This window comes from Lepisosteus oculatus, chromosome 12 (assembly GCF_040954835.1).
Source record: "Lepisosteus oculatus isolate fLepOcu1 chromosome 12, fLepOcu1.hap2, whole genome shotgun sequence".
NCBI classification, from domain to species: Eukaryota; Metazoa; Chordata; class Actinopteri; order Semionotiformes; family Lepisosteidae; genus Lepisosteus; species Lepisosteus oculatus.
Genome location: NC_090707.1, coordinates 24,404,869 through 24,429,257, shown reverse-complemented (window position 1 = coordinate 24,429,257; position 24,389 = coordinate 24,404,869). Strand labels below are relative to the sequence as shown.

General features: G+C 38.4%; 2 protein-coding genes across 6 annotated transcripts in view; one reads left to right on the top strand and one right to left on the bottom strand.

The window, feature by feature from the left end:
- Nucleotides 1-294: 294 nt before the first annotated feature.
- c12h21orf58 (chromosome 12 C21orf58 homolog) lies at nt 295-13,353 on the bottom strand. Its single transcript, XM_006636717.3, has 9 exons — nt 12,993-13,353; nt 9,212-9,272; nt 8,410-8,483; nt 6,631-6,789; nt 5,086-5,200; nt 3,675-3,832; nt 2,613-2,854; nt 2,016-2,062; nt 295-935 (listed from the first exon to the last, which is right to left on the bottom strand). Exons 1-8 carry the CDS (start codon nt 13,047-13,049, stop codon nt 2,017-2,019), a joined length of 912 nt encoding a protein of 303 aa, XP_006636780.3. The 5' UTR covers nt 13,050-13,353; the 3' UTR covers nt 295-935; nt 2,016.
- A 2,998-nt stretch (nt 13,354-16,351) lies between these two features.
- Nucleotides 16,352-24,389, top strand: part of pcnt (pericentrin) — a 71,993-nt gene continuing 63,955 nt past the window's right edge. For all 5 annotated transcript variants that reach the window (XM_015359217.2, XM_069196818.1, XM_015359215.2 and 2 more), the window contains exons 1-2: nt 16,352-16,482; nt 23,975-24,154. In XM_015359217.2, coding sequence (XP_015214703.2) covers nt 16,435-16,482; nt 23,975-24,154 — 228 coding nt within the window. In that variant the 5' untranslated portion in view covers nt 16,352-16,434. The remainder of the gene's footprint in view (nt 16,483-23,974; nt 24,155-24,389) is intronic.

Here is a 24,389-nt window from a genome sequence, read left to right as displayed (position 1 = left end):
GGTGGCTCTCCAGAACCAGGAATCTCTATGTCATTGTGATAGAGTCTGTCTAGTTCAAAATTTAATACAGGGCAGCTGGAAACCCAATTATTTACCAACAAAGAGCTTAATACAATAAACACTAAGTTGTTTCCTGGTTTAGAGAATACAAACAGAAAACAAAAGACTGTTTATAAAAGGCTTTTAAATTGGTAAAATAATCTACTTCATTTTCTTTTTATTCAGTCTTATAGTGATTTTGTTCCAAACATAAACAGTTACTGTTTCACAAAAAGAAACATATGTTGTTAGAATCGACATTTATTAAAATTTCAAGCACTTTGCAAAAAATCATAAATACAAAAATACATAGCTTACAAAGAAAAGAAAGAAATAGATATAGTTTGTGACAACAGTAGGTGAAACTATTGGAAAGGTCATTCCATATGGATAGATGCACTAAATTAAGGAGAAAACAGTCCTTTAAAATAACATGATATATTAAAGCTTTACTGAAAAGAAGCAAACGTTTCAGGCTAAATATAGCATTATTAAGATAACATATAATAATATGGCTTTTTCTTTCAATAACCCCTTTTAAGAGAAGATTTGTATTCAGAATCATGAAGAATATTTAACGTAAAATCTATTTCAACTTCTAACTACATATATTTTTATACATCTGCATCAACATTCCATGGTTTGCTCAAAGTGATATAATCAGCGACTGAGTTTAAAATGGACAGTCATTTGAATACTGAAACACTCCTTTGCAGCCTTGCACAGGAAAGAAGATGTAGCAACAATCTGCAAGGATCTCAAACAGTCTGGTCCCTTCCTTCTGTATGGATGTCAGCAATGTCCAACCTATACACTCCCAGTCAGATTGCTTAAGGTACTGCCTGAAGATGGATGCAACTTCTTTGTGAAGATAAAATGGATAGTCACCTAAATGCCTGTCAAAATAAGAAGGAAGTGCTATAAACGTAGATCAGAGATCCTAGATTGATCAGCCAAGTGAACTGCGATACATCCACTGCCACTCACAGTAAATATCTGTTTACAGACACTAAACTCAAGCACAACCTCTCCCATTATGGATCACATATACAGTATACTGTCATTAAAATAATTTCTTGCTACACACAGCTTTTTCTGGAAAGGAGAAAACCATCGAGACATGGAACCCCAGAGATTTATTTTTTTGTTTTTCTCTGATCCTTCCTCGATGGTTACACTGTTACTCTACAATACATTAAACTACTTTACATCCACTTACACTAATTTCCTTTTGACATATTTAACTGTATATCCCCATCTGTATAATTTGTGTTTAATGCAGTAAAAACACTATGTGACCAATTGATTTGAAGGGTGCAACACAAAGATAAAATTGAATTGAATCAGCAATTTGTAGACTTTCTTTCAAGAAAATGATCTGCACAAGAAACATGCTGTAACAAAAGGAGGAGAAATACCATCCGAAGTATTTCGGAGTGTAAGAGAAATACATTTCTCTTAAAATAATCACTTCACCGGACACTTCAATAGATAAAAGGCAACTTTTTGTCATTATGTGCAGAGATTTTTAGGAAGCATGCCCATATGGGTAACAAAGGAGAATAAATTGTGGTGAATTTTGGTTAAAAAGTTTCAGCCTTTTAAGAAAGGATTAGATACCCTTCAGCATTACTTTGACAGAAAACATAGGGCAGGTGGCTTTAATGTGTTTGTCTGACAAATGTTCATCAGATATGTTTTTTATTCAATTATTTGACCGATGTCTGAGACATGCAGCTCGCAAAACCATTATGTTACATTAAGAAAAATTCATACATTCACATTAAAATTTACACAGTGCAGAATATGTAATGAAGTGTAAGACAAATGAACTCTCAGACCGTAAAAAATAGTTGTTGGCCTAGGCTGCATTGAATACAAATATGGTTTAGCCAGCATAATGAGACATTTTAAAATAGTACCTATCTAGTTCTTAAGCTACTGTTTTTAAAAAGTAATTAAGTAGGTAAGCTCACCTCAAAGGCCCAGTGGGACTCTGTTGTGGAACCCATCCATTGTTACCCTTATAAAGACAACATTTTTTTATTTTCAATTTTCATGAAAGAAAACTTTAAACATATCAGGATCCAGTCTTAGTTCAGTTCTAGAACCAATGTACTGTTTATTATAAAAATAATTGCATTTATTTTACCATGACTAATATTTTTAGTGTTTCACACAAACTTACATTCTTGTTGTAGTCTAAGTGGATTTATTGTGAGGATAGTCATACTTAAAGGGCTGTTTAGATAGATAGATAATACTTTATTAATCCCGTAGGGAAATTGATGTGTTACAGCAGTCCAGTTTATGGGCCATAGCATTCACTATAATTTCATTCCTTATTTGTTGCTTCCAAATGTTGCTTCAGTGGAGATTTGCTAGGTTAAATACTGTAAGTATACCCCCAATAAATGTTTACAGTACCTTCCAACATCAATTGTGAAAGAGTGTGTTAGGGAAGCAACTTGAGAATGCACGTGGCTCAGAAGGACATTGATGAAACCTTTAGTGCAATACTTCACATCCTTGTTTCAGTTTCTGTACCTCACAGATGCTGTGCAGATTCTTACGTGTTAAGAGGTGGGAGTGTAGTGGGGCCCGTCAGGTGATGCACTGATGGTTGGTAACCACCTCCCTGGCCCATGGAATTAGAGGCCACCATAGGTGGCCACATGGGGAAGCTGACAGGTGGAAGCTGTCCAGGAAAAGGTGGGAATTGGAGGGGAGGAGGGGTGTAGTGGTGGTGATGATGAACTGAACTTCCGCGGGGCTTTTCTGACTTCAGGATGATGGGCGAGCCCAAATAACTGTCCTAGAAGATGATGAAGATAATAAAAAATTGAAAAATGCATACATAGGATAGCAGCTGGTAATTAAATCTAATAGATTTCTTCAATTTGCAGTCCACGTAACATGGACAGGATACCAGTCCATTACAGATCTGCCAGGATTATACCCTCTCGCTCTTCTCAGTCCTCGCTCACTGTTGAGATCAACTTTAGTCTTTCTCTTGTGCGCGTACCTTACTGAGCTGACTTCTGAATACCCGACCCAGCTCTTTCTCCGGCTTCATCTTCGTTTCTGTCTAGCAGCGTTTGGATTTAGATACTTTTCTGACCTGACTTCTGGATACCTGACCCAGCTCTGTCTCCGACTTTGACTTCGTCTCTGCCTAGCGTCTTTTGGATTTGTTTACTCTTGACCAGACTCTCCGGAAACCCGACCAAGCCTGCCTACCCCGACCTCGTAATACTGCCTTTCGCTCCTAGGATTTTGGACACCTACTCTCTTAGCACTGCATAGGGTCTGACCACCTTTTCTCACAAGTCCCTAGTGACTTTACTGGCACTGGGATGATAAACAAGCGGTTTCTATATGTTGTCAGCACTGCTGAAGTCTAGTTACTGTAAATAAACAGGCCCTGAATATGCTAATATTCTTGTTTTTAACATTTATAGAACACTTTCCCTCTCTCTTTCACTGAGCTGAGCTGTGACTTCTTGCATCCCTACAATATGATATATTGATAGTTTGCGACTGTACAGCGATTCAAGAAGATCTGTGGCCCCATAGTTTACCAACCAATTGGTTTGACTTTAAAGTTTCAGGGATGGAGAGCTGGTGTCACCAACCTGGTTGGGCTGAGAGAACTGCTGATTGGGAGCAGGTCCAGGGTGTCTACCACCTCCAGTGGGAGAAAATGCCATGGGGGGAATAGCCTTCAGCATCATGTTGTGCATGATAATCTGGTGCATCTGGGCATTCTGCATCAACATTAACTCTACCATATCTAAGAAACAAAAGGCAGTGGGATTTTCTTTTTGTAAAGTATGTAACATTTTCATGGATAGCAATACTGCAATGTACAAGTTTTTTTAGTGAATTTAACATGTCAATAAAGTCTTAAAAACATTATTTATTGAAAAATTCACATTTTCCTTATGTATTGCATATATATTACTTCAGTATTATTAATAATTGCAGATGCAAAGTGATTTTCCTCCCAAAGTAGTTTGCATATAGAAGGGATCCCATTAAGGTGTATACCTTTATTAAAATATAAAGATATCATAATTGTTGTATCATGTATCCTTTAAATACAAAATTGGTCCCCCAAACTGTGCTGGGCTTGCAACAATTTGTTGGTATTATCAGTAACATGCTGTCCTCATTCAGACATTTTGTTTTTGTGCAAAAGTCAGAGTATGGGACAACCGGTTTATGTGTCTAATGCATGGTTGGTCCCTACTCATGGTCCTAGAGGGTCAATCTACTGTACCTGCAGGTCTTCTAGTCTCTTTAAAGTGCTAGCTGAAGAACTCCAGGATAAAAGTTAGATAAAACTGGTCTAAGTATCCAATAATGAGTATAAGGCTAGTTATGAACACAGCTGGGCTCAGTAGAAGCACAAGACCTCCAGGCAGGACTAAGAATTTGACGAATCAGACTGATTTTTCATGGCCTTTCATCTACCCAGTTTCTTCTGTGGTTGGCCACCAATGTTTCAAAGTATGTGTTTCAAAACTGGAACAAACAAATTTCAAATATATTTCAATTTCAAATCTTATGTTATTATGCTTTATAGAGAACTTTGTGAAAATAAACTGATATTTCATTGCTCGAAGAGATTGAACTGCTTTCATTCAATTAGAATTCACAGCTTTTTAAGACATCCCCATTGAAGACACTGAGAACTGTATGTCAATAAGTCTATTCTAGAAGGCAGCCATTTTCAATAAGCAAATATCCTCTGTCTGTTATACTTAGCAAGCAGCCACTCTACAACTCACAACTGGCGGTGGTGGAGTCCCCATTACCTGTAAAGCACTTTGAGTGGAATGTCCAGAAAAAAGCTATAGAAGTGTAAGGAATTATTGTTATTAAACATTTTAAAGCAAATGTTATTCCCAACATTTTAAAATTCATTCTTTTTAAAAAAATAACATATACAGAATCGCTAAACTCAATGTAGTTTGCATTACATTGCAATCCATTAATTGTGCTCTGATTTAGATGAACACCATATCAAAAACAACAACCCACCTTCTTTTATGCTCCCGGATTTGATTGGTGGTAAAGGTTGTGGAGGTGGGATCTGTGTGATCAGTGGTTGTTGCTGTGGCAACTGTTGGATAATTGTTGCAGGCTGCTGTGCGATCTGGAGCACAGAAACACGTATGGAAAAACAGCTTCCAGATTATGAAGTGTTCCTAAGAAGAGCATAACCTCAGTACGCATTAGTATACTGTAATCTAGCAGTGTTTATTATAATCTGTTCTTTCATTACAGGGATTTCATTAGCAAACTGAGAAGCAGGCTTCATTCTAAATCCTCATTACAATCCTATATATTGGTATATAAAAGAATGAAGAACAGTTTGCTACTGTGATTTTTTTTTAATAGCTAGCTTTGACCTCTAGGATTATACTGTATATCAATTATAATATTGCATAAATTAAAACTGTCCACATTTCAATATGTGATGACACCCGAAGTAGGCTCCACAGCCAAAACGTTGTGTTTCTTTTCTTCTATTTTCAGCATGGAATAAACCTTTACTTGTTCCTTAGCAGCCTACGCATGCTGATGCAGCTACCTACTTGAACACATTTCAATATGTAACAACAGTCTGAGGCTACATTGCAACCTTATTTTCACCTGCATGCAAATTCCACATGGTGTGTTTTACCTACAGTTCAAAAGCTGTTTCATTTCTCTTCAAGGCAAGGAAAGGGACAGGTGACAGTATACAGTGGTGACATATGACGTTATTTAATGAATCAGATGGTTACATAGTCAATACTGAAAGTAAAACCTAAAACTGTGTTACCTTAATGGATACAGAGTAGAATAACAGTGTAGATAATGGTGTTTCCTAAAAAATTAAGAAAGTTAACGGAGACGTCCAGGATAGTCATGTGGTTCACTAGTAGTTTAAGGGCAAAGAGAGCCTATTACAAAAGAACCCCACAGAGTCATCTTCTACAGTCTAGTAAGATTGCTTTAGACTTCTATGACTTGTGAGAAGATGCATCCCCTGTTTTCTACCACAAACACATCTAAATTTAACGTCCACTGGACTGGTGAATACCTGGATCAAATTCACACATAATATTCTTTGATCCAGGCTAAAAACCAGATCTGTCCCGTGTATGAAATGCACCAAAGATCAGGTTGCTCTCTTATGAACTGCATTGTCTTTCTTGTAGTGTGGTGAGCAAAACTGATCACAGTGGTCCAAAATGTTAACTACAGTAGGTAACACTTTTATCCAAAGTGGCCTGCATGTGCAATTATTCATATTGCTATGAATTTAACTGAAGCAATCTGGATGAATTACCTTTTGCAAAACTATAATGCCAACACTCCACCCGCTTCTCCACATTGCTTTCTAACCAGTGCAATTTCTACTTATAATATTCCATTATTTAAAATTCTACACTCTCTTCATTTAAATCTTTTTCCAAGAATGATGTGCATAATTCTTTGAACAGTTGTACCTTAAGTTTTAAAGCTATTCTAATGTCACTTTGAAAGGGTATTTAAGTTCAAGCATGCAAGGGGGTAGGCCAGTCAGTCGCCTCTCACCATCTGCTGGATGATGCGTGGGGGGTGTGGCTGAGGGAGGGGTGGGGGCTGCTGGTAGTTGTGAATAGGCTGCTGTTGGGGGTCAGTGCCCTGTCGGTACCTGGTCTTCGTCCCTCCCCAGGTGTGTGGACGGTTCAGCTCCTCCAGCATGTGCTGCTCCTATGGCAAAGTACACAAGACACACACAAAGAGGAGCACCTGAGTCCTGCTTTTCTAAAGCTGATAAAGTCTTAATTAATAAATGAGGGCAGAGCCAGCCCTATGATTGTAAAAGAGCATTGACCTGCAAACCTGTAAACTTAAAAAGTAAGTCAAAAGTAAGGTCTAAAACATGAACATGCTTCACATTAATGTACTCCAAATAGTAACAGTCTGTTAAAAAAGCATTCCTCTTCTAAACATTACTAAACAAATTCCCCTGTATTTTTGTTAATAACTGATAATACAAGTTTCCCTCCAAGGCTATAAAGTCAAGACTGATAAAAAAAATACTAATATTTTCTCAAAGTATTGCTTTTTTGGTTTCTTCAAGTTTAGAATTTACTTGCAATTTCAGTTGTGAAGGTGCTGGAAGCTTAACTTTCAGCCCTCAGAAAGCTTAGCATAAATGAACGTTGTGTTGGTTAAGTTGCTAAGCAACAATGGGCATGAATCTCTTTTCAACTCTTTACGAAGTCTTCAACTGGTTTCACAGAGAGGTTTAAGGGAATGCTTCAAATATTTAAATGTTACGTCAAGATAAGTAGTGCAATTTGCTTTCATAATTGACAGCAGGTTTATGAATAATAATGATTATTATTATAATACTTGCTTATACTTATATTGCGCTTTTCTGGACAATCCACTCAAAGCGCTTTACAGGTAACAGGGACTCCCTGGATGATGCGACGGCAGCCATAGTGCGCCAGAACGCTCACCACACACCAGCTATCAGTGGGGAGGAGAGCAGAGTAATGAAGCCAATTCATAGAGGGGGATTATTAGGAGGCCATGATAGGTAAGGGCCAATGAGAAATTTGGCCAGGACGCCGGGGTTACATCCCTACTCTTTTCGAGAAACACCCTGGGATTTTTAATGACCACAGAAAGTCAGGACCAGTTTTACGTCTCATCCGAAGGATTGCACCTGTTTACAGTATAGTGTCCCCGTCACTATACTGGGGCATTAGGACCCACGCAGACCACAGGGTGAGCACCCCCTGCTGGCCCCACTAACACCTCTTCCAGCAGCAACCTTAGTTTTTCCCAGGAGGTCTTCCATCCAGGTACTGACCAGGCTCACACCTGCTTAGCTTCAGTGGGTTGCCAGTTGTGAGTGATATGGCTGCTGGCATAATGCCAGATCTCTGCATCATTACTCACAGCCAAAGGAAAAATGTTACAGCCAGGCTTGTTTTCCCCTTCACAAGATTTGTGATTTATTAAATTAGCATTGCTGTGTTTATATGCACCATTCAATACATCTCTGTAAGCTTTTGGGGAAATTTTCCTAAACAGGGAAGTATACTTATCAGAAGTGTCATGGACAAGACCAACTGTGAGGTGGGTGTGGGTGCATAACAACCTGTGCTTGTGTATTACAGTGGTGACACTAGTGACCAAAAAAGTATGGTCAGTTATGCTTGTCTTGTTAGTGGTTGATGATGAAAACCTAATGGCTAAACCATTCTGTGTTAGCGTATTCTTGCCATTAGTAAGGTGACTGTTCAGAGATGAATCTTGGTATTTTGTTATTTTACGTCAGACCTGTCCTAATATAATTAATACTGTGAATGGTACCCTGAGTTTCTGCAGCAGGTCCTTCTTTCTTCGGAGGGCGCTGTGCAGTGCATCCTCATGTCCACCAATGCTTCCTGTGCCAAAACAAGTAATTAGAAGCTTTTTTCAGTTTTTTCCAACCTGCTTATTATGCCACAACCTTACAAACCCCTTTGCAACCTGGAACTCCCTCAATTAAATCTGATTTAAAAAACATTTCCAGTTCAGGCCACATGAGTGCACCAAAGTACAATTTTTGTGGGTCTGGAAGGTTCAAGTCCTGCATGAAATTCTTCCTATCACCAAATATAAATAGGAGCCCGAATTTCTGTTCTGGAGTGGTTGGATATGGCCTGCTAAAAGGAATTCAAACTGGTCAATTCTATGAAAATGCAACCGATCTATCAGGTGTTAGTCACAGTGGGAGACAGGCTGGCCTGACACTTAGCACTGCTGCTTCACAGCTCTGTGGTTGTGGGTTTGATTTAGACAGGGGGACTTACATGTGGACTTTGAATGTTCTCCCTATGTCTACATAGGTTTTCTCCAGTTATTCTGTTATGATTGCTAGGTTAATTGGTGCGATGGACTTGCATCCTGGCCAGGGGTAGTCACACCTTGTATCTTGTCCTTCTGGGACAGGCTACAGAGTGTTGTGACCCTTACAAGGAATCTGTAGCTGACAGGTGGTGGGTAGGTGGAAGTTATCACTGTTATTAAATGGGAAAATAAAACACAGGTTCCCAAAAGTCCGATTAAAGTCTCCCACACATTCGGATTGACTCTATCCTGGTTAAATTCAGTAAGACAGAAAAACACCTACTTGCTGTGGAAAAAGCTGTTTCCAATCTTTCATCCAAGTTGTCCCGTTCATTCTCCAGTCTCTGGAGAAAAGAATAATACTGTCATGCTTGGTTGTGGTTTTAAAGTACTCACAGGGATTAGCTGGCTTCTGCTCTGCATATAACCATGCATAGACCAAAACTATGAACTGACAGTATTATTAACTCATGAAACCAAACAGGTAAAACAACATTAGACGATTTGGTTTGGCCCATGTGGGCACGCTCATCAATTCTTGATTCCAAAGAGTTACTTTCATTTTGTGACAATAGAAAAGAAGAGTACAAACACTGTCCAAAAGTGATTCAAACATGACATTATAACTATTTGATGAAAGGTGATAGAAAAACACAGTTATAACATATGTAGTATACAGTAAGTGTAGTTTTTGTTTACAATATGACAGCTGCTGCCTGATGGTCCCCATGAAGCATGCTTCATTAACACCAGTTTTCAAGGGAATCACCAGGTTGCAAGTACTTTTAACTTAGGTCTGGGTTTATCCCAGTTCCTGCTGCATTAGGAAGACTGAGAATGCTCCCTGGATGGTACAGTAATCCAACTTCAATTCTGGATTAAAAAACAATTAGATAAAATCTTTGTAGCAACTTATTTTGTCTTATGCAAAATAAACTTACTGGGTTTTATTACTTAGAGCTGCTAAGTAGAAAGATGGTCTTGCTTTGATTAGGAATATAATCTGAAAATACATTGTAGTTGTAGGAATTTGATTAAGATGTATTCCATGTTTTTGTACTGAAGTATATTGCATTTGTTGGTTCTGTTGTTACGGATTAGTGCCATTAATGACTAGATTCAATACATATTGCACCTTATGTCATGGCCAGTAAGGTAAGGTAAGGTTACTTTATTTGCGATATACAATTTCTTGCATAAGGAATACCCCAACTTGTTCTCCATAAGACACACAGACAGAGAGAAGCTTGGGGTCAGAGCACAGGGTCAGACATTGTACAGTGCCCCTGGAGCAGTTGGGCCTTGCTCAGGGCCAATTTCTCAAAAATTGGGCTTCTGTCATTGATGGACTGGAGGAGATTAGTATGGATAATTTTGTTTGTTGTTTTAGTGGACACACTCAGTATTTGGAATAATGAACTGCAATAGCATCAACACTATTAGCGTTGATCCTCTTGTCAGGTTGCAGGTTAAAACGGATTCACAAGCTGATAACAAAGAATGACATTGCATGCAGAGCAAAACAAACTGAGGAACATTTGTCTGTTAAAGTCATTCTTCCCAGTGGTGCTAAAAACAACTGAAGAATACTGGAGTACAGTATTTGCTGGAAGAAAATAGACATCAACAAATGTGAAATGCTCAATTTAGCACAAGGATTTATTAAATAAGGGTCTGTAAACCTTTTTGGCTGAATACTATCAGTAATTTACTTCAGTAAACTGGATCAGATGTTTAAAGAAACTCCCTGGCTATGGGGATAAAATCACAATTTGAGGATAACACAGGATAACATATGGTACGTGGGTTCCATAAGATTTCAAGGCTGATTATTATTTGATGGATAATACTTCAAACTATGTTTCATGTATTGAATGGAATCTACAGTACCTCTCTACTGAAGAGTGAATTATTAGGTGATAGTGAGGAATATTATTCTTGCCGTGGCTATATGTAGACATTGCTTTGAATAAGGCTCCTACTGATTACAAAGCAGGACATATTATTTACTCCATATTTATTCATTATATTGCTGAAATCACCATTGATTGCTTGCCTGCAATCAGGTTGCTCTGCGATTTGATTGAACACCCTGTACACCTGCTAAGATAATCAGAATCAATTGTGTTAGCCAACATATCTCCCCTGGAACAATTGTAAAAGCACTGCAAAAGGTTATCACACCTTGCTCAAAAACAAAACACACCTGCTAACGAGAAAAAGTTGAAATATAGCTCTGATTTTTAATATACTGTATAAGAGCATATTAATGAATCAAGATGTCTGAAAATACATGCCATTTTTTAAACTAATTTTATTTACCGAAATGATAGCGTCTCTGGGAGGTATGAAAATGTATTACATAATAAATTGTAAAATAAGTTCCATAATACTACATTAAAATAGCAGCCACAGTGTAGCTTATTTAACATGAAACTCAAAGGGCCTAATTTAGTAAATAGAATTCAGTGAAATCAATTATGTACATTGTAATTTTAACAAACATGAAAATGCTGTAGGATTTTTGAAATGTTAATTATAACTAAAATTGCAGAATGGAAAATTGAGTTGAGTTGTGTTTTACTTGTTTCTTAAAAAGACATTTCTGTCTGCAAAATGGAAAAGTGCTGCCATTTCCTTCTCTGGCTGCACATATAGGAAATAAAAAAGAGCTTCACCCAACAGGGAATCACATACTCTAAATACGAGACTTATTCCAAAATTACTACCTAAATGTACAGGCATAATGTCCATGAGTAAGAAGTCAATGTCTTCTTCTTACTTACTAGTCATGGAATAGTAATAGTCTCATTTATGATTGACGGCCCTGCTTTGGTTATGTGTTAGAAATGTAAATAAATACAAATAATAATAATGAATTATCTCATGTAAATAACACAGTAAAGTTCAGTATACTGTATGTCACTAAAGGAATTTCATTTCTTGCCTTTCTTTTGCATGGGTATTTTAATTCTCTCCTGTAAAAAGGAACTTCTCCTCCATGACAATATTTAAAAATAAAAAAATGGTAACAAGAACTGTTAAAACCCAAGTTCAAAATTCTGCCTTTTAAGTTCAGTAGATACAATCACCCATATCTATCACATCTTTGTCATGTGCCTATACTCATATGATTTTGTATCACAACTGAACCTAAGTCATAGTATGAACTACAAGCAATAATGGATATTGAACAGAATTACAGTAGATATGAAGCAAGTACATTTAAGATCTTACATAACTTCCAATGGTAAATTTAAAGTCTAATTTAAGTACAGCAAAAAACAGAGCAAATTACAAGTGCTGATAAATGACAGGACAATTGAAAACAAAACATAATTTTCACTTATAATGCACAAAAAGTTATTGCTAACTGAAATTCACAATCTGTCTGTGTTTTGTTACCATCCACTACAGTAAAGGGAAATAATTACTGTAATTTTGTCTTAACTATTATTGCCCTACTCCCCATCTCGCAACCTTCACTCCTCTGGTCTCCTAACTGTCCCCACAGCCCATCTACACTCTATGGGTGACAGGGCCTTCTCCTGTTATACCCCTAAGCTCTGGAACTATCTCTTTAAGGATATCAGAGAGTCACCTTCTCTAAACTCCTTCAAATCCAGACTCAAAACCTTCTTCTTTAGAAGAGCCTTTACTTTACTGGTTCCATTCTTAACCCTTCTGCTCCTACTGTACTTAGCACCACCATGTACTGTCTCCTCTGTGTATTCTCTTTATCTTGTGTATTTTTAATTGTTGTAATTGCTGTTGTCATTTCGTAAAGTGCTTTGAGAAGCCACCTTTAAAGGCGCTATATAAAATAAAGCTTATTATTATTATTAACCGCGACCCTCACCAGGAGAAGTGAAGTGAAAATGGATGGATTGCTGGATTATTATTATTAATTTTATTTTCAGAAAATTCAGTGCCTACACCAACTGAAATTCCCCATGGTGTTCTATAAGCAAGCTATGCTAAAGTGGACTTCTGATAAGTCTTGTTGTTTCAGAAAGATTCCAGAGTCTGTGTGATATTACTATTAAAACACAGAAAACACTTACCTTTTCTAAAAGTTTGAGCTTAAGCCTAGTCATCTGGTCAACCATAGGGTCTGTCATGGCAAATGAAGGATGAGACAGGCCAGTAAAAACAACTGGAGTGCTGGTTTTTGACAAACTCCTTCTAAGGCGCAGTAGATTTTTGACCTGTTGATTTCACTGATTAAACATTCACAACTTACTTTCCTTATCTACTAAATCTGCAAGTGCAGGTGCCTTTTATGTGTACTCCCAAATTGGATCATTCTAGCAACTCCAGAAGCCCTGTTTCCCTGTGCCAGTGGCCTGAATCAAGTATTATCCAGTGTTTCCCTCTATATCTCCATGCCAAGCCTTAGCCTTCAACCTGGTTGCTAGACACTGTCTGCTGCACTCTGACCAGCCCAGCTTGCTGGTTGCTAAGCCTGGCCTTGCTCCCAAACAATTCCATCTCCAAGCAAGTGCAACCATGCGATATAAACATGAAAAGACACACACACCCAGGGAGTGACTTTACAGCCTTAACTGAATGTCTGGACATGGACTGGGAAGTGGACATTGATGATTATCTGATGATCTTATATAAGAGGTCTTGATTTTCAAAACTGTTTATTAATCATAGGTAAAATAAATAAGTACAACATAATACAGGGGTCAATTTGACCCCTTATAGTGGTTTGTGGGGTGGGGATGTTTATTTTGTTCCAGATTTGGCAGAATGAGATCAAGGTTTATAGAGTGACATGCAATTTTAGGAAAAGTAATAAAAATACATTTACGTAATGTAAATGAAAACTAAAATGTAGGATTATTTCTGTGGTGTAGGGGTCAATTTGACCCTAATAGTAGTTCTAGTGTTAAGCAATCAATTTGTTAAATTAAGAGAGCTCTGGTTCTTAAGGGCAGAAGGGTAATCATAGTTCAATCCAAAATGATCTCTGAATTTTACAAACTGCTTGCTTAATTAAACAAAATCAAACTTTTCCAGGTTTTCAGAAACTGGTGACTTAATGCTGATACATAAAACTTGCTGGATGTGGGACTCCCTGAAAGTAGGGTTGGAGACCTTGTTTTATGGTAAGAGATCCATGAATTTATTTTTATTAATGACATAATTCATATTAAATTAATACGGCCTCAAACTTATTTTTCTTCACTTAAAAAGCAATCAAGCTTTAAATATCGCATAAAGAAGATACGTGTAACATTAATAGAACAAAAATGTCTAATATTGTACAGAACACTTTTCAATGTTATGATGCTTTTTTAAGAGCAAGCAAGCTGATACTGAAGGGGGCATCAGAAGCGATGGGGAAATCTGTTTAAGGGCTCCAGTTGTTACCACTCATTATTTCAACAGCGCAAGTAGGAGGTGGACTGCAACGCAAACTTGCAGGACTCCAGCTCTACAGGAGCTGAGTTGTGCACTCCTGCTTTAAATTGTTCTGCATTGTGAAACAGCCAGGGCTAATTAGGAATTATGTTAATATTAATGTCTAATTATACTATATGGAATACAAATGTGGAGCCTGGTATAGAAAGATAGAATAGTTTGTTGAAATATGAGGTCCAATTTTAAATATATAAATAGAAATATATGTTTATTACAATGTCTTAAAGATGTGTGAAGACTGTACAGTATCAGTACTTAGTTCACACACATAAATGTCAACATTGTAGATGTACGGTTTGTACATATGAAGAAATATACAATATATACATTTCAACTTTATATTGGAGTTGAAATATGCTTATGCATGAGGTTAGGATTCTATTTTGAAACTTGGTATTGTGTAGAAGAGGTTGGTCCAGTTCTGGTCCTGAGGGGCCCGTGCATCTGCATTTTTTCTAGGTTATTCCAAAGTGTCACCATGTAATGGAGGAATTGTTTAATTGGGCCGATAGGCTGTATGTTCTGAAATCCTGATCCTGGAGGCCCAAACAGCTGCTGGTTTTCATTCCGTCTGAGCTTACATATAGTACAGTAATTAATTGAAGCCTTTTAGACTAATAAGTTGCTCAATTGGAAGATTTGTGAGTTTTTCTTTCTGCTCCAAAGTTTTGAATTTTATGTTACTTATGAAGTGCAATAGTTCAAAGTTAACCTGCAAGATGTTTAAATAGCAGTAACAATTGAACAGTTCATATTAATATAGGTTAATCCTGTCCTGCCTTTTCTCACTACAAATTGTGAGGAATCCCTTCTTTCTCTTTAGCCTTGTGTTCTTCCAACTGTGTGCATCTGCCTTTCTCTCTCCATGGTCTTCACTGTCTTCCTAGTGATTAGCACTTCCCACTGTAAATAAGAGGGCAATAAAGAAGCATCAGTGAACCTGAAGTCTCTTCCAGCTTATTATTCTCCATCTCAATATAAGCAATTGAGGTGCACCACTTTCCACTGCACCATCCTGTTAAGCACATATTTCAAAAGTAAAACTTGTTGACTGTTTGATAATCAATTTTATTATCCTCAATTGCTGACCTGAAATATATGCGACATGCTGTATATAGTTGAGTAGTCCTACCCAATTACCAAAATAAAACTATATCCAGTTAAATCCACCTGTCACGACTAAGAAAGCTAATTTATTCTACATTAAATATCTAAGAAAAACAGAAACGTGTTTGTTCAAAATAACAGCGGTGAGAACCACTGTTTCAAAAACAAATTAAATTAACTCAATACAGTTAAGTGTGTAAAAGTGAAAAAAGTAAAACGAAAATGTTTCCTCGTGTGCTAATTTCACGTGTGAATTATGTATTTCAGTTTATACTGAGAAGCCGTTGGGGGGTAAAAACAAGAAGTTCAGTATACTATGGATAACCTTCGTGTACTTTACAGTCTACCCCTGTGGCGGTGCTTTAGGCGGGTAATTGCAAATCCCTAAAACACCTTACGTGGTTATTGTGGGCTGGAAAAAAAACGTTCGTTATTTTAACTGGCTCACTTAATCTAACCGGGTCCAGGATTCACCTATGTCGATTGGTAAATGTTCAAAGAGGACGTCCTAAACCTTTCTGAATTACCCCATCACAAAAGCTCTGACCAAAAAGCATAACGCACAGCTTCGGAAAATAAAAGTGGGCGGGTTGTTACCGTTGTTTTCTATACTTTTAAGGTGCCACTGATAGGTCCTAACAGCTGTCCTGTAACAAAGTCTTGAAAACTTCGTTTTTTAAAGACCACCGCTTATTGGTTGATTTCATACCCTTCGAGCTCAGGAATTACGGAGGAATGATTTCCGACTACAGTACCCAGGAGAAAGGACCCGGATCTCTACTGTAATTGGCTAGCAAATGGCATTTCAGAGATGTGATTGGTTAATCAACTGCGAGAACCCGATAAGGGCGGAGCTAACAGTGCAAGGCGGCCATGTTGAAATTGTTACTGACAGTTATTCGGAAGAGTTTGCAGTCAGAGAACAGAGAAGAAAAGATTTGTTGTTAGATTTTTTTTTCTTCAACAATGGACCCAGAGGAGCGACAGAAGAAAGTAGAGGCTGGCAGAGCCAAGGTAAGTTCTTTAGATACGTATGCAAAAATACAAAGAAAGTTTAGCTACGTTACTGAAGCATCTTATTTTTTTCACAAGTGAAATTTGGGTAAAATATGCTTTTGTATGTTCCTCTGTTCTGGGTATAGTTAAGAAAGGCCAGTTTGTATGGTTTAAATTTATGAATATCTTCAGTTTGAAATAATTAAATTCGCAAAGTCAACCATCTAACATAAAAGTAACGTTGAACGATTTTTAGAACAGTCTTATTTGTACAGATATTTAAAAGCTAACATTTGTATCGGTTGCTATTTCGTATTCAGCCTAGTTTCTTCTTTTGTATTAAACTTTGAGATATTATGGAGCTGCATTTGCGTTCAGGAGTAGTTACAACCTTGTTTTGCTTCTGAGATCATGTAGCTATTTTTTCTTGGTTAAAGTTACAAAGTTCGATGTTTAATAAATCTTTATCTTTTGATCTTTGCCTTTTCCAATAATTTTTGCCTTTATCCATTGTCCAAGATAAGAACTCTTATTACAAACTGTTAAAGTCTGAGGGGTGCACTTGTTGGGGCGATTGTTTTGGGGGGGCGGAGATTGACTTAGTGAGTTATCCTGTCGGGGAAATTTTGTATTACCTTTGCTGAAAGACCTGCTAAAATAAATGAGTTTTGCATTTGCACCACTCATGATTTCACGTGCTTGTGCATCATACTTACTGTCTGCAGCCGATTACCTGACTTTCTCTTAAATGCAATCATGCGTTTCCGATCGACTTTCTTTTTGTCTCCTCAAGTTTCGTTTCTGATCGTTGCCCGGGCTTTACAGAATGGGCTTCTGCCAGACAGCGACTGGCACATCTGTTTTTTTTCCTTTGGCCTCTGTTTTGAATACTTTGCATTTAGGTCGCGTCCTACACGACCCCTTGAATAAATGTGAACCAAGCTGGTTATTACTGGTTACGATGGAAATAACTCGGTGGCCGGCAAGCTGCCACAAACCCTTCATAAACTATCCAGCACATGTCCTGGTTCTTTCTGTACAGAAAGTCAATAGCTACAGTTAGACCTGGGAAAGGCAGGCACTAACATTAAACTAGAACAGTTTTCTGCAGTTAGCTACTGTGTAATGTTAACTTCGATTAAGCACGTATTTGTGAGCGCATTGCACGTAGATTATGTCAAAGAGACGAGATAATATAGTCAGTCCTGCAGTAACCCCCAGATAGGAACATGCCCTTAGTGGAAACTGTTTCAAGTCTGAAGTGTTCCCTAAAGTTAACGAAATGTAGGGTGTCTCTTAGAGGAATTTGACACTGCTCTTTCTGCGTAAGACTAGCTTGTCCCGCAGGTGGCAGTTAAATTTAGTAAATGCAGCACAGCTGACGAGCAGTCAGGGTCTGAGCGGTAGACGGAATCCGCCTGTCTTGACTGGACTCTTGAGTTGTCTGGGAGAAAACAAAATCCGAATAAAGAAAGCAGTTATTAACAACGCAGACCCGATAGCTCAGTGAAAGTGCTGAACCTGTGATACGGTTTGCATTTTAGTATGTGAAGGTTTTCCTCGATGTTTACCGTACTAAATACATTTTTAGAAAAACGTCTAAAAATGAATGGGTTATTGTCATTTTTTCCTGCCATTATAGCAATTTTAGATTGTGAAACTGAAGAGGTTAATATTAATTTAGTATATGAATGAGTGTGTTGCAAGACTTTGGAAGCTCTGGCTTTGTAGCACAGTAGTTTGGGGTTAAGAGTGGGGTGTGCATACTGTACATACCTTTGATGTATTGTCACTCTTGTGGCATTAGGTAGTAATTTTAGGTTTTCACTTCTTGGATGAAGGAAATGGGCAGCACGGTGGTGTGGTGATTATTGTTGGTTCTTTGAGTTGGAAACCTGGGTTCATTTCTGGGACCTGGGGTGCCATCTATGTGGAGTTTGTATAATCTGCGTGCTTGTGTAAATTTCCTCCAGTGCTCCAAAGACATACTGGTAGGTTAATTGGTTTCTGGAAACTTGGCCTTGGTGTGAGTTTGTTGCGATTCACAACTGGCAGCCCAACAACTGAAGCTACACAGGTGTGAGCCTGGCCTGTACCTGGATGGGAGAGCTCCTGGGAAAAGCTAATGTTGCTGCTGGAAGAGGTGTTAGTGGGGCCAGCAGGGTGCGCTCACCCTGCGGTCCATGTAGGTCCTAATGCCTTAATATAGTGACAGGGACACTATACTGTAAACAGGTCCTGACTCTCTGTGGTCATTAGAAATACCAGGGCGTTTCTCGAAAAGAGTAGGGGTGTTACCCTGGTGTCCTGGCCAAATTTCCCATTGGCTTTTACCATTCATGGTCTCCTCGATCTGTGAATTGGCTTCATTACTCTGCTCTCCTCCTCCTCATTGATAGCCAATGTGTGGTGAGCTGTGTGGTGAGCTTTCTGGTGCACTATGGCTGCCGTCACATTATTCAGGTGGATGCTGCGCGTTGGTGGTGGTGGAGGGGAGTCCCCATTACCTGTAGAGTGCTCTGAGTGGAGTCTCCATAAAAAAGTTCTATATACGTAAGTATAAGCAATTATTATTATTTGTTTCTGTGTCCTGTGATTGGCTGGTGTCCCACGTAGGCTACATGTATATCCTCCCTTGTGCCTGATGCCTGCCAGGATAGGCAAGCTTAAGTAACTAACGTGAGCTTTACAGGTTCTTTGTACTACTGGAAACGTATTGAAGTGATATCTTCTGGATATCAGTTCCTTTGTTAAGCAGGTCGTTTTGAAGTACCACGCTTCAGCTCTCCTCAGTGTGGTGTTATTACAGGGCAGATGCTGTAGGTGGTGCACAAGGGCCTGGTTTGGAGGATATATGACCAGAGGAAAGTAGAATGTAAGCTGGCAAAACAGTTGTCATCCCTGAAGCTTTCTTATTTTAAAAACTAGATTTTAATGTATACTATTGTTATATATTATATGTATTGTTACATTACGAAATTGTAATATTTTATGTCTAGTAAGGTGATCTAAGTAGATGTTTGTTCCCATCGGTTCTGTGGACTCTTTGAACCAATATTTAAAAAGTTTTTATAAAAATAATCCCTTTTGACAATTAGGGTTCAAATAGTTTGCCAATTACATTGTGTTTATGCATCTTAATATTTATGAATACAACTTGTTTACTAATGCTTGTATGGTCAAACTACATGATAAATGTAGTTTTTTCATAGAAAGTAAAACATAAAATATCTTCTGGAATGATGAAATCGCAGAACCTATGTTCACACTGGAATACCCTGGGGAAGTGATGCTCTGAAATTAGACAAACATTCTCTTGTCTGCTTGATCTTGGCAGCAAGTGGTTGAAAACAGAAAATGTGTTTGTATATAAAATATTGTGAGAATCTTGTAAATTAACTGTGATCTATTTGAATATGTAACATTCAGGTCACGTAGAAGATAATTAACCAGTTGCAGTATTGAAGTATTAGCAGAGGATTAGAACCTTTCATTGGTTCAATAGTCTTTTTTTTCTTAGCGGTTATAGCATAATCCAACAGAATTTTCAAGAATTAGAATTTTGTCTAATGCTGATTAAGGAGCAAGTAGAGTTTATTCCATGCTGAATACAGAAGAAAAGAAACAACATTTCAGCTGTGGAGCCTTTTTCGAGTGTGATGCACATTCACCTGATGACACCTGAAGAAGGCTCCACAGCCAAAACGTTGTTTCTTTTCTTCCCTTTTCAGCATGGAATAAGCCTTTACTGGTTGCTTTGTAGCCTATGCATGCTGACGCAGCTACCTACTAGAACTAACGCTGGATAGGGTCTTGTTTTGACATGTTTTAGATGTTTTAACAGCCTTTTGACCTTAATAGGTTTTCTCTGATTATCCTCTTGCATCCATACTAACAAATTCTTATCTAGTTGTTCAGTGCACTTTTTTAAAAGTGAAGACTCTACCTTCTGTAGCATTAGTCGGAAGTTGGCCATTGCTATTAATATAGTTAAAACTGGTGTAATATAGGTAAAACGGACCATTTCTAAAAAATGCAGCATTTAACTTTACATGTACATTTGTAATATTTACTAATTATAGCTTTTACTGATATTTACGGTTTCTCAGCATCTCATTTGCTGGGTACTGCATACATGATGTTTTTCTAAAGCATCTTTATGGTGCAGCTACTGTATATAACATCTAGACTCTGGGGAGTTAAGCCTTGTAGAATCTTGTAAACAGGTGGATTTCAAAATCAGCTTAAATCCATTCCAAATATTACTCCATGGCAGGAGTAATGTTTTGTGTATATTGTGGTATAAGTATAGTTTGAGATTCCTGTCTCTCCTGGTGATATTTCTCGGATGGAAAATGTCTTTACAAAGGTTTACAGATGAGTGTCAGGAGCCAAACCTGAAGTCAAAGATCACCCATAATGTCTCTGGTTTTAGATCAAAAGTCAAGCATAATACTGTCATTTGTCCAGGTTATAAGATTGTCCCATAACTCTTGGAAAGAACCAGATCTGCGCCTCTGGCTCAAAGGTTGCCGGTTCGTATCCCACAGCCGGCAGAGGTATCCTACTCCATTGAGCCCCTGAGCAAGGCCCTTAACCCCAACTGCTCCAGGGGTGCTGTATAAATGGCTGACCCTGCGCTCTGAAGCCAAGCTTCTCTCCCTGTTTGTGTTTCTCATGGAGAGCAAGTTGGGGTATGTGAAAAGACAAATTCCTAATACAAGAAATTGTATTTAGCCAATAAAGTGATCTTATAACATGACCTCAGGCTTATTGCGATTAAGATGGAAAAGTGTGATGTTAGTGTACTTGCAGGAATGGTGAAGCAGTCTGAGGCAGGAGGCTAGATTCAGGTGCAGGTTCAGGTAATGGGCAAAGAAGCAAAAAGGTAATCCAAATTGTTTCCCGGAACAGGTGTAGGTCAAAGTCCAGGAAAACTTGGAATAAAGTACCAAAGGGATAGTACGGAAGCAGCATAGAAACAGCAGTGAAGTCAGTCACAGTATAGGGGTAACTCAGGAACAGGTTAAGAAGACTAGCAAGTTGCTGGAGAGGACTACCATGACTAGAAGAGAAGGCTTAGCACAGCACATGAGAAGGTGGATTGTAAATACTGGAAGGAATCAGTCTGACAACTGGCACCGATTGCCTCCTGTAGCATGTAGTTGTGGTTACTGATTGAATAACAGGGTTAGGGTTGTTAGCAGTGGGTCTGGTGTGATTATTAGTGGTCCGACAAGTCATCCAAACCTTTATTGCAAAATACAGTTGGAGCCAAAAAAAAGTACCTTCAACTCAGGTTTTGTGTCAAGAGTTGTGACAAAGCAGTTTTAGTATTTGATGAAGGGGAACATATTAATAGTACAATTAGGAGTGAATTTCATTCAGCTTTCCATTTTCTGACCACTTCTTTCAATTCAGGTTGTGTGGCGGTGGAGTCAGCTGGAGCTGGAGCCTATCCCACCAGGCAACAGGTGCAAGGCAAAATCTTAAGTTTTTTTTTTGTCTGGCTTTAGCAGTAGAATATCAATAGTGTTCAATTTCCCAACAAATCTAGTGTCCTGCTGGAGTGTAACTCCTGCATGCTGCCCTCAAAACAGAACCCCAATATGCAGGTCTGTTCTCCATGGTTTGATTAGGATATCCAGTTACAATCAAGTGAAGTTTTGAGGTGCTACTCGAAGATCAAGTGGCTACATCAGCTGTGCCTAGTCAGTTTTTGAGGGAGATTGACCTCTTGTAAGTGAGATGTTGGGTCTGAATCTAAGTATGCCTGGAAAGGTTTGGGCAGAAAATCCTTTCCTCTAGGCTCCATAACTAATATGGAGTTGGAAGTGCTCAATTCATGTTCAGAAAGGGTTCTGCAGGAGGTGATTTGTGAGGGTCCAAAGATCACTGTGAATGGGGAGGTCTTGATTATTTGTTTTGGTGCGTCTTGATAAATGGAGGCTGGGGCCATGTTTGAAAGGAGTGGTAACCAGAGTGGCCCCTCTACAGTAGGTCTTGGTGTTCTAAAGATTGCCCTCATTGCTGAGTGTAGTTGCTCGTGAAGGTTTTGGTCTCAAGTTGTCTTACCAAATTCAAGTGTACAGTAAGATTTCAAAACCAGTGTTATGGATGAAATGCAAAGAACAGCAGATTGCACCACAGATTGGGTGATAAGCTTGCAAATGATCATCTGTCTGATTATTTTGCGAAGCCTTTCTCAGGTGCTTGTGTTAAGTAGGGGAGTGATCAGTGGTCTCCACGTGGTTTTTCTGTGCTGTGTGCCTTTGCCGTTTTTCAAGATGTAGAAATGATTGAAAAACAATAGTGTTAAACAATTTGGAAGCCTATTTTACTCTCAATTGAGTTGGGCAGGAGTAAATCAAGGGTTTGGGTTGATGAATATTATACAGAACAAGCAATGCTAATGTAACTTCATGCATTTCTGATTTCTCCAATTCACACATGGATGCAGAAGTAGGTCGCAATCACAGTCCCCTTATGCATAGTTCTAGAGTTTCTGCTCTGATTAAATCATTGTGACAAAAGGCGGTACTTTGTCTGATTGAAGATGTTTTTTCTTCTTCAGCAGGAGCCTTTACAACGAAAACTAAATTGACAGTTTTAAGCCTTTTGAAGTGACATTTTGTTGTTTCTCAATTTTGGAACATTAGAGGTGAATTTAACTCTACGGTTTAAAATTTGTCCACCAATGTGCATTATTTGAATCCATAATTGTCACTTACTGTTATTAACCTTGGTGAAGAGCTTCCCTTTTGGAAGGTGATCAAGTCCTATTTGTCAAGGGAGGCAGTCATGAGCAGTGCTGGCTGTACGTAAGTGTCTCTGTTTCAGATGCTCTAATCTATCATAAGCTGCTTAAGGAGAAATAGAGAGATGGGCAGCGGAATTAAATGGGACGCCGGTATTGTAGTGTTACTGCTGGACACGGTAACATTTGCAGAAGGCTTGCAGCAGAGTGTGGTTTTTATTCAACTGCTGTTAGAGAACCTGCAATCTATCTGGATTTAAGTAATGAACATGTTGGAAATTAAGAAGTTCAGATACTTGCTGTATGGACTTAAACTGGCATGATGACCTGTTGCAAAATTATTTTTATTCCTTTTTTAAGATGGATTCTCTTTTGTGATGAGAAGCCATCAAAACGGACTCTTTCTCACAAAAGGACAAATTTCAGAGGCTTTTTTCTTTAACTTGCTTTGCTAATAGCACAATTAATGGATTGAGTCAGTAATTTGGCAGCACCATTGAACTCTGTTTGGGGATTAAATGCTGTCATTTAACTTTTGTGTTCCTTGTTCTTTTTCTGTAGGGTTCTGTTTTTTTTAAGGCTTAAATCATAAGTGTTTCATGATCATTGAAAGGACAACCCGTGAGTCTCCTAAAGCTGAGTCTCTCTGACCAGCGATCAATCTTCCTCCAGTGAGAGCATGCTGATCCTGTGGTCCTGCTACCTCTTCCTCACTTACCTCTCCCTGTATCTTTCCTTTACCTTCCTTCGCAGCTTGCTCACTTCCGACAGCGAAAAGCAAAAGGTGACGGCACGCATCCGCCGAAAAAGACGTCGAAGAGGAAGGGCGCGGCTGTCCACTCGCATGACCTTTCAGCGCAAGAGCGCCCACTAGGAACCGAAGAACATTTGACTGACAGTGCACTAAAACAAAGCAACAGGACAGCCAAAGAGGTGACTCATACAAGCTACTCATTATTTTGAATTACTAATTTACACTAGCTTATGGAAAGCTTGTGCTTTTATTTTAGCTATTGAAATCTGTGAGCAAGGGTATGTCTTTACTGTATTTTGTATTTGCTCTTATGTGTAGTGGACAAAAAATGGAAATAAAATGAGGGACAAAAGGGCATTAAGAGTAAGGGCTTCCGCATAGGTGTGGCTCATGTTAAATAAGAATATAACATCC